Source organism: Colobus angolensis, unplaced genomic scaffold, assembly GCF_000951035.1.
Source record: "Colobus angolensis palliatus isolate OR3802 unplaced genomic scaffold, Cang.pa_1.0 Scaffold1, whole genome shotgun sequence".
Lineage (NCBI taxonomy): Eukaryota > Metazoa > Chordata > Mammalia > Primates > Cercopithecidae > Colobus > Colobus angolensis.
The window spans coordinates 18,216,123-18,224,568 of NW_012110918.1; the positions used below are offsets into that span (position 1 = coordinate 18,216,123).

General features: G+C 63.4%; 1 protein-coding gene across 4 annotated transcripts; it reads right to left on the reverse strand.

The window, feature by feature from the left end:
- Positions 1–195: 195 nt before the first annotated feature.
- Positions 196–8,446, reverse strand: PCYT2 (phosphate cytidylyltransferase 2, ethanolamine). 4 transcript variants are annotated; one of them, XM_011962668.1, is made up of 14 exons: positions 8,280–8,439; positions 6,894–6,982; positions 6,259–6,420; positions 5,959–6,025; positions 5,162–5,246; positions 4,943–4,987; positions 4,591–4,644; positions 4,148–4,286; positions 3,859–3,941; positions 3,498–3,575; positions 2,900–2,965; positions 2,627–2,692; positions 2,310–2,398; positions 196–2,235 (listed from the first exon to the last, which is right to left on the reverse strand). In XM_011962668.1, the coding sequence occupies exons 2-14, from the start codon at positions 6,973–6,975 to the stop codon at positions 2,124–2,126; spliced, it is 1,128 nt and encodes a 375-aa protein (XP_011818058.1). In that variant the 5' UTR covers positions 6,976–6,982; positions 8,280–8,439; the 3' UTR covers positions 196–2,123. The 4 variants fall into 4 exon arrangements, with proteins under 4 accessions (XP_011818058.1, XP_011818281.1, XP_011818132.1 ...); XM_011962891.1 differs by lacking the exon at positions 4,591–4,644 and having other exon boundaries at positions 6,259–6,703; positions 8,280–8,446; XM_011962742.1 differs by lacking the exon at positions 4,591–4,644 and having other exon boundaries at positions 8,280–8,440.

Below are 8,446 nucleotides of genomic sequence, written 5' to 3' on the forward strand. Positions count from 1 at the left end.
GGCCGCGGGACCTTCCAGTGCAAGGCGGACGTCTTCCTGTCCCTGCGCTCAGCCGACTGCCGCGCCCCCTGAGCCCGGAGCCCGGACCTCTCCTGGCACTGCTGGGGACCCCCGCCGGCGCGGGATGGCGCCCCAGCTCTCCCCTACTCCGCCCACCCCGCAGTTCGTGGTAAACAAATAAATAATGAGGTGGCCTCGGAGTGAGGGGTACTGGAGGACTGGCAGCCAGGCCACGAGGGGATCGGGACCTGGAAGTCCCCAAGCCTGGGAATGAGGGGGCAGCCGGGTGTGCGGCGGCAGGGCAAGGTTGGCCTGGGCCGCCCAGGTCTTCAGACCCAGGGGCCCAGCTGGCCACGACCCAGCCCCGCGGTGAAGCCGCGCCTAACCTTGGTGCTCCCTGGGGGAAACTGCAGGGCCACTGCTGGCCTGGTCCCCAGTGTCTTCCCCAGCCCTTCGCTCCCCCACTCGAGAGGCAAATCTGTGAGGGCATGGGCTGGAGCCCCTGGCTGCTTTCCTCTTGCCCCCATCCCTTCTGGCCAGGCCAAGTCCGAGGGTGCAGGGGCAAGGAGGAGAGCTGGGGGCCTGAGCCCTGGCCCCAGAGACCCAGAGCATGCTTCCCCAGAGCTGAGGGTGGGAGACAGGTAGGTTCTCCCTCGGCGGTTGGGTGACTCCAGCACTGGCTTGGGCCCTGGCCTCCAATGCTTCTAAGGGAACAGGGCCAGGCCCACTTCCGGGCCCAGGCAGCAACAGGCGGGGCCTTTCCACCCTCCCCAAGCCTGGGGCCCAGGCAGCCCCTGTCCCGCACCAATCTGTCTATGGAGAAGTGGCTGGTCCCTCTGCTCAGGGGACCCTGCAGCCCAGGGGTCTGAGTGGGAGCCTCGGCACCACCCCACTTCTGAAAGCAGGGGCCTGACAGCATGAGGATGGCCTGTGCCCCTCACACCTTGGCCCCTGGCTCAGAGAGCAGGGTGAGAGGCTGCCTTCCTGGGCTGTGGGGAGCCTCATGTGTACCTCGCCTCCGGCTCCTGTGCCGGGTCATGAGGTCGACCTCACAACAGCAGCGGACAGGCCCACGGAGGCCCCACAGGGGTCAGGTGCTGTAGGGCAGGGCCCATTCTGGTGAGGAGTGTGGGGCTGAAAAAAGTCCTGATCATAAGCCTCATTTTGAGTGCGGCGAGACCAGGCAATCTATGGGCTCCCCAGACACCTCCGGGAGGCTGCAGTAAGAGCCTCTTCAGCCTCTGGGCTGCTCCAGGCGGGCCCTGACAGGCGTGCAGGAGACAGAGATCCCATGGCGCCTGGAGGGGCCAAGGGGCAAGGAGCCTCAGCCCTGGCTCTCCTTCCTGTTCTAGCATTGCCTGCTATAGGGGGTGGCCCCTGGCTTTGGAGGGTTGGAGGCCGGGGTTTCACTCACTGCCAGGCTGCCCGCTGCACACCCGGCTGCTGGCTGCATGGTCGGGGCAGGGCCAAGAGGCTCTGCTTGCTGGGTGGTTCCCTGGTCCTTCTCAGCAGGGCTGGGAGCCCCACGCAACAGTGCCACCAGGCTTTATTCGGTTGTACCAAAGAGATTTACATCAGCCATGTACAAACAGAACAGAGTCCATAAGGAGAGCGGCGAAGCTGCCGGGAATGAAGGCAAGCGTGTTTTCCTGGAGCCAGGCGCTGGGTGGCAGGACACCGTGTTGGGGGGTGCCAAGCGGGAGGTGTGGTCTGCACCCAGAGAACTAAAGGGGTGACCGCAGTCGCTGCTCCCTAAAGCCCTCCGCTCTGCACCTCCCGCCACAGCTGGGTGGGCAGTCAGTGTGGCCTCTGTCCAGGTGGTGGGGACATCCGGGGACCAGGTGGGGGCGCACGCAGGAGTGCTGCATTTCGGGCTGCAGGTGCCGTCTGCCCGTCTCACTGCCGGCCTCTCCACTGTGCTGGACACTCTCTGAGCAGCTTCGCTGGAAAGGGTGGAGAATCTGCTGCAAACCAGGCACCTTAAAGGCAGGCAGGAGGCAGAGTCGTCACCAGCCCTTCCAGAGCCAGGCCAGTTAGAGAGGGCGGCCCTACAGAGTCCTATGTCCAAATGCAGAAGGTGCAGAAGCAGAGCAGGGGGAGGGCCGGCCAGGGCCTCCGCCAGGTCAGAAGTCACCATCGCGCTCCCCCAGGGGCTGCGCCGCCTGCCGCCTGGCGGCCTCCAGGAAGGCCAGCTCCTTGGCTTCTTTCTTCTGGTTTCGTGCCTCATACTCCAACCTGGGGGGAGGGCAGGGTAAGTCTAGCGGAGAGCGCCTACAAGGCGGCTCCGAGGTGCCCCCACCCAGCTGCACCTGTTGGTGATGATCCGCTGCACGATGAGGTCCGTGGTGAGGTTGCTGCCACTGTCAATCTGACGGAAGATGCCCCTTCTCTTGGGTTCCTGGGGGTCCGGAGAGGAGGAGCGGGATGAAGGTCCCTGCTGACCTCCCCAAGACCCATCTGGTGCCCTGCCCCAGAGGGAGACCCGTGCCCAGGGTCCTGTGGGAGTGGTGTAGTCAGAGCAGCTGCAGCCACCATGCCCATTTCCCAGGTAGGCACAGTGAGACATTAAATGGCTGGGAGGTGCCAATGACAACCCCTGTGCCCAGCAAGGGCCAGCATGACCCACCTGGTATGGATCGGAGCCGTCCCTGTCAGGGATAATTTCCGTCTTGCCGTGACACACCAGGTCCACCTGGAGAAGGAGTGGGGGTCAGGAGCCCTCCCCGGGGAGGCAGCTGCCGTAGCCACGCACAGCCCAGCACAGGCCCTGGGGGTTGGGAGAGCTGACCCTGCCCCTTCCTCAGCCCAGGCACCTCCTAGGCCCTGTGTAGGAGGATCCCATAGCCCGCCCGTGTTCCCAGCCCATGTGGGAACGAGGTGAGCCCATGCGGAGCCTCACCTTGAAGTGACTCAGGAGCTCTGCTGTGACCGCGTACGGGGCCCCAATCACCACTTCAGAAACGTACTGCAGGGACAGTGGCACAAAGACTTGCTCGGTCCCTGCTACTGGTAAGCCAGGGCCACAGGGTGGTGGGAGATGGCCCAGACATGGGGCGGGGCTTCCAGTGAGTAGCAGGGATAGGCTGGGCAGGCTGAGGACCCCTGGGGCTCCTCCATGAGGCAAGAAGGAGCAGCACCTGGAGACCCGAGCACCCCTCCTCCTGCCTCAACAAACTGGTCTGGGCATGTGCCACAGAGCTCGGGGTGCTGGGTGCGGCTCTGCCAGGACCCAAGCCCCCTGCCCTGGCTCAGGGAGGCCCTTGGTGGGGGGATGTTGTGGGAAGGTCCCCTGTCCCTGGGCTGGCTCCTGGCCCCACTCACCCGGCAGGCCAACACCCTCAGGGTCCGCGCCGGCCCCCACCCACCCGGCAGGCCAACACACTCAGGGTGCGCGCCGGCCCCCACTCACCCGGCAGGCCAACACCCTCAGGGTCCGCGCCGGCCCCCACTCACCCGGCAGGCCAACACTCTCAGGGTGCGCGCCGGCCCCCACTCACCCGGCAGGCCAACACGCTCAGGGTCCGCTCGTGCAGATTCATGATGGGGTAGTTCTTCCCCTTGTAGTGATTGACCTCCTGCGGCCAGAGTGAGGCTAGCTCAGCCCCGAAACCTTGGGGGGACAGGGTGTGCCCCTCCCAGCTGTCCCTCATGGGAAGAAGTCGGGAAGGGTGCCCGCCCTTGTGGGGATGCCCCAGACAGGATAGCTCTGGACCCCAGAAGCCCACGATCACCCCCCCAGGGTCTCCTCTGACTTCACCTGGGGCCTCCTCCTAGAGACCACCTGCACCCAACACCAACCCTTAGGGCCCCTCGAGCCCATCAGCTGCTCAGGGGCCCAGGGAGCAGGAGGGCAGTGACCTGGTCGAAGTGTAAGCCTGCGATGATATAGGGCCTCTCTGCCAGCCTGTGCACCTTCTCCAGGAAGTCCACATGCCCGATGTCTGCGCCCAGGTTAAGAAGCCGTCGGGATGGAGATGACGGAGCAGCTCCCTGACAGCTCATGCCCAAGGGCCTCCCCACCATCCTCCCTGCTGACAGCTGCTCTCCTGCAAACCAGCCCAGTCTGGGGCCCCAAGGAGTCAAACTGAGGCCCCCGGGTCCCACCCCATGTGGCACACGTAGGGAGCAGCAGAGGCTCAGAGGATACGGAAAAGGTCGAAGGCGCCAGCCACATAGATGACTGTCTCCCCTGGCTGGGGCTCTTTCCCGGAAGCAAACTGGATGATCTTCTGAGATGTCTGCAGGAACTGGGATACCCCGGTCCAGGGGTTCCGCCCACCAGGGCACTGCAAGCCAAGAGAAGGAGCAGGTTGGCTGGGGAGGCCTCCCAGGTGCTGCCCTCGCCAGGTCACCAAACCCTCAGCTGTCGCCTGCCAGCAATCCCATTTCCAGCCAGTCACCTCGGGCGGGGGACACACTGCCAGGCCAGGTGGCAGGCGGAACTGTGGTGCCACCCCACAGCCACAGCAGGCACCACAGCTGACACCACTTCAGCCCAGCCAGTGACCGCCAGGAGGAGGCAAGGAGCCCGGCGGCGAGTGCACACAGCCCTTGGGAGGGACCCGGCACCCTGAGACCACTGTCTGTCACCTGGGAGGATCCTTCTGAGGAAAGTATGTCCCCAGCGGGTATCGGGTGAGGGGGCTACAAAGGGAGAGAGGGCCAGGTCACTTGGTTAGAGAACACCTGTCCACAGGCAAGTCCTTGCTCCTCCTCCAAGCAGTGGCTGCCATGACCGGCCAGCCGGTGCCGCCGCTGCCTGCCCTCCCTCCCGGCGTCCACCAGTCGGCCGAACCTGGCAGTCAGTGCCTGGTCAGTGCCAGGGAGGGAGAGAGGAGGGTGAGGCTCTGGGCTGGCCTTTCCCCAAGGGATGACCAGGACAGGTGGCCGGGGGAGCCCCCTGCAGCTGCGTGCTCAGCTTCCCCTCCACGGCCGCACTCACCTTGCCAAAGCTGTCTGCATACTCCCGGTACTCAGAAGACATCTCCTGCACAGAAGGGCAGAGCAGGGCTGAGGGGCCTGCCCTCTAGGCGTGGCCACCCCAGGACTAGGTGGGGATGGGGAGCAGTGGGCAGGAGGGCCCTGAGGGGGCAGGGAGGTGCCCCTCCTTTCCCCTGGCGACCTTGACCCAGGGGCCTTGGGGATTCCGCCCTGGACTCACCTGGCTGCTGTGGTGGGCTTTGGTCACCAGCAGCATGCGGCCCACGAGGTCTGTGGTGGACACCCCTTGTGTGCGCTTGCACTCTCTGGGGGACAGAGCAGGAGTGGGGTCTCATCCTGGGACACTTGGAAGGCTGTCTCCTGCTACCACCACTAGGGACACTAGCGGCCCTGCTGTGGCAGAACCCACGGCTGCCCCAAAGACTGAGGGTCCCCTCCCTGCACAAGGCTATAACAGAAAACCTGGGTTGGGAACGTGGGGAAGGCCTCCACGCTTTTACTGACTGAAGGGAGTGACAGGAGCATGGAAAAGGACCCTTGCTAGGGCTCAGGTGTGCAATGCCGGGGAGAGGGCGGGCACTTGGGCAGTGGCTCTGCTCCCCGCCTCCCTCACGCCTACATCCTGAACGCTGAGCATCTGCGGCCGAGTGAATTCTCAGCTGCAGCATCCCGTGCAGGAGCCACTGGCCTCATGTCTCTGACGTCTGGTAATTTAGATATAGTGCCAGCTCCATAGCAGTGCCAGCCACGTCCCCCGAGTTCAACAGCTGCCACCTCACAAAGCTGTGCCTTTGGAGCCCTGAGGTCACGGGTCTGCAGCACCAAATGGTGAGGGCCTCCAGGCCACCCTTGTCACAATGGCACCTCCATTCCTCAAGTTCCCAGTCCTTGGAGTGAGGAACATGACCCAGGGCCCAGATGCTCCTCTCACGGGCTCCCGGGAAATAGCAAAGCACGAGCCAGGAGGGAGCCCCGTGTCCAGCTCCCTGGATGGCCAGGTCCACGTTGGAGACTCACCTGTACCTGCCGGCCTGCTTTACCTCCTCATAGGTGTCCCGGCCGTCTACAGTCAGGGTGATGTCATCTAAGCAGTGACACACAAGGACAAGGATCCTTAACCCAAAGCCATCAGACCGTTCAGAGCCCAGGACCCCCTCAGCCCCTGGCCTGCCCTAGTGCCACATGCCCATTTCTAGGTAGGGGCCGGAAATATCTCAGATCCTCGAAGGGCATGGAGGCCCCCTCTTCCCAGATGTCCCACCAGCAGATCTGATCCTGAGCCACCTGATGTCCCCAGGCCCCAGGCCCACCACTCACTGCCGTGAACACAGAAGTCGCAGTCGTATTTGTCCAGGGTCTCTAGCGTAGTGACGTAGGGGGCGGCTGGCACCACCTCGTCCACCCATTTGATGGCCTGCACCATCTTGTATCTCTCCTCCTGAGTGAACACCGGGGGCCCCTTGTGCTTGGCGATCTCCTCTAGGGAAAGGACAACAAGGAGACTGGGGACCCCAGCCCACCGGCCCCTTGCGTACGAGGCCCCTTCCCAGCACCCAGCTGTAGCCACACAAGAGGGCCGGTGGGGGCAGGCTGTGTCTCTCGCCTGGCCCTTAGCCCACTAGTGCTGGTCAACTGGATGGCTGTCCCCCCTGTGAGGGTCTCAGGCAAAGGCAGAGATTCCTTCTGAAGAGCAGGTGCTCAGCCCCTCAAGGTTTGGGAGCCACGCTGGCAGTGGTGGGGAGCGGGTGCCCCTTCTCTTTAGCTGGGACAGGAAGTGCAAGATGGGAAAGGCATTAGGCCATCCTCAGCTGGGGCCGGGCTGGGTGAGCCTACAGTGCTGTCCCCTACAGCTGAGCCCTGGCAAGGCGGCCCAGGCCTGCAGGCTTTCAGTCAATGGGAGCAACCCACAGGAGGGCTGGGGGCCGTGCGTGGGCGAGGCCGCCTGTGCGTACCATCGGTGTGCACGCCTACGATGAGGTAGTCGCCCATGGCCCGTGCCTGGCGCAGCTGGTTAGAGTGGCCGTAATGCACCATGTCATAGCTGTGGAGACAAAGAGAGTGGGTGGTGCCTGTGCCAAGGGTGGGGGCCAGGTGGCCCTGTGGCTTAGGGGCAGAGTTTTGCTCCTCTGAGGACTCCTTAGGAAGCACTTTGAGAAGCTGCTGCTGGGAGCCCTGGGACTGGGATTCAGAAGATGTAGGTGCTCAGCTCTCCACCCCACTGGCTCCTGGGCCTGACAGTGGGACCCCTGTGCCAGATCTAGAAAGGGTGGCGGGGGCAGAGACGTCAAGGCCTGGCTGGGTCTAGAGGACTGGTGGGTGCAAGACAGACTGGAGCCCACAGTGAGCTGCAGGGCCACGTGTCCTATCCCCTCACCAAATATCAACTGCCCTGGGCAGTCACTTTAAAATAGGTCAATGTTAACTCTTGGGGTAGGGTTGGATCCTAGACTACGACAAGCAAACAGTCCCTGGGGCTAACCCAAAACAAATCCAACCACAAAATAAAACCCTGGGAATCGCCCTGAAAATCCTGTTTCCTCCTCCCCGACGGCCTCTGAATCTCCCCAGGCTTAACACTAAGGGTGTACAGCCACTGCCTTGCCACCTGGTTCTAGAGTTTTCATTCATAAATCTGAGTCTGCTAACATGTGAACTCTCAAGCCCAAAGCTACACAGCCCTGCCACCAACTGGGCCCCACTGCCCTGGCTTCTTCGTCACTTCCTTACAGCAGCTGCCCATCCCCTCAAGAGTGGACGAAGCTCTCCCTGCCTCTCCAGGAGAGGTGTGACCCTGGCAGTCCACACAGTGCACAGAGCTGCTCCACTGCACACCACGCTTCCTCCCAGCACCCCTGCCACAGTGCACAGAGTCCCAGCAGACATGCAGGGTGAAGTCTGGCGGGCCCATGTACCCACTGGACAGGCTGGAGGGGAGGAGGGGTCAGAGGCTAGGCCAGGGGACCACAGCCTGGAATGAATGGGGCTGGGGCCTGGTCAGGGCAAGGTCAAAGTCCACTGACACAAAGCCACATTCCTTCTCCCAGAGGTGACTCAGGCACAGGGAACAAGGCCCTGCCTGCTCTCCTGGGAAGGGCTAATCAGAGGCGCTTGCTTCGGGGATTCCATGCGGCAGGCACGTGAAAGGGTCAGAGGTAGCAAATTATCAGTCACGGTCATCTTTCTTTCACTTGTTGACAACCCCAAACTTTTCTTAAAACAATGCCCTGTGTCTGACTGGCCAGAGAAGACCGATTGCATTCTAGCCCCGGGGAGGAGGACCCGGGAGCCCGCGGGCCTCACTGCCGGTCCCGGACAGGCAGGTCACACCCGATGTCCACCTACGGGGACGCTCGCCCGGAGGCCAGGGGAACCCCTGGACCGGAGCCGGGCAAGCTGGTTGCTGCTGGTTACGGAGAAGCACGGAGGCCGTGGCTCCAGATCTCAGCGCGGTGGCTGCACCGGAGAGGTCGGCGTGACCGGGCGGGGCCTCCGCCAGGGATAGACG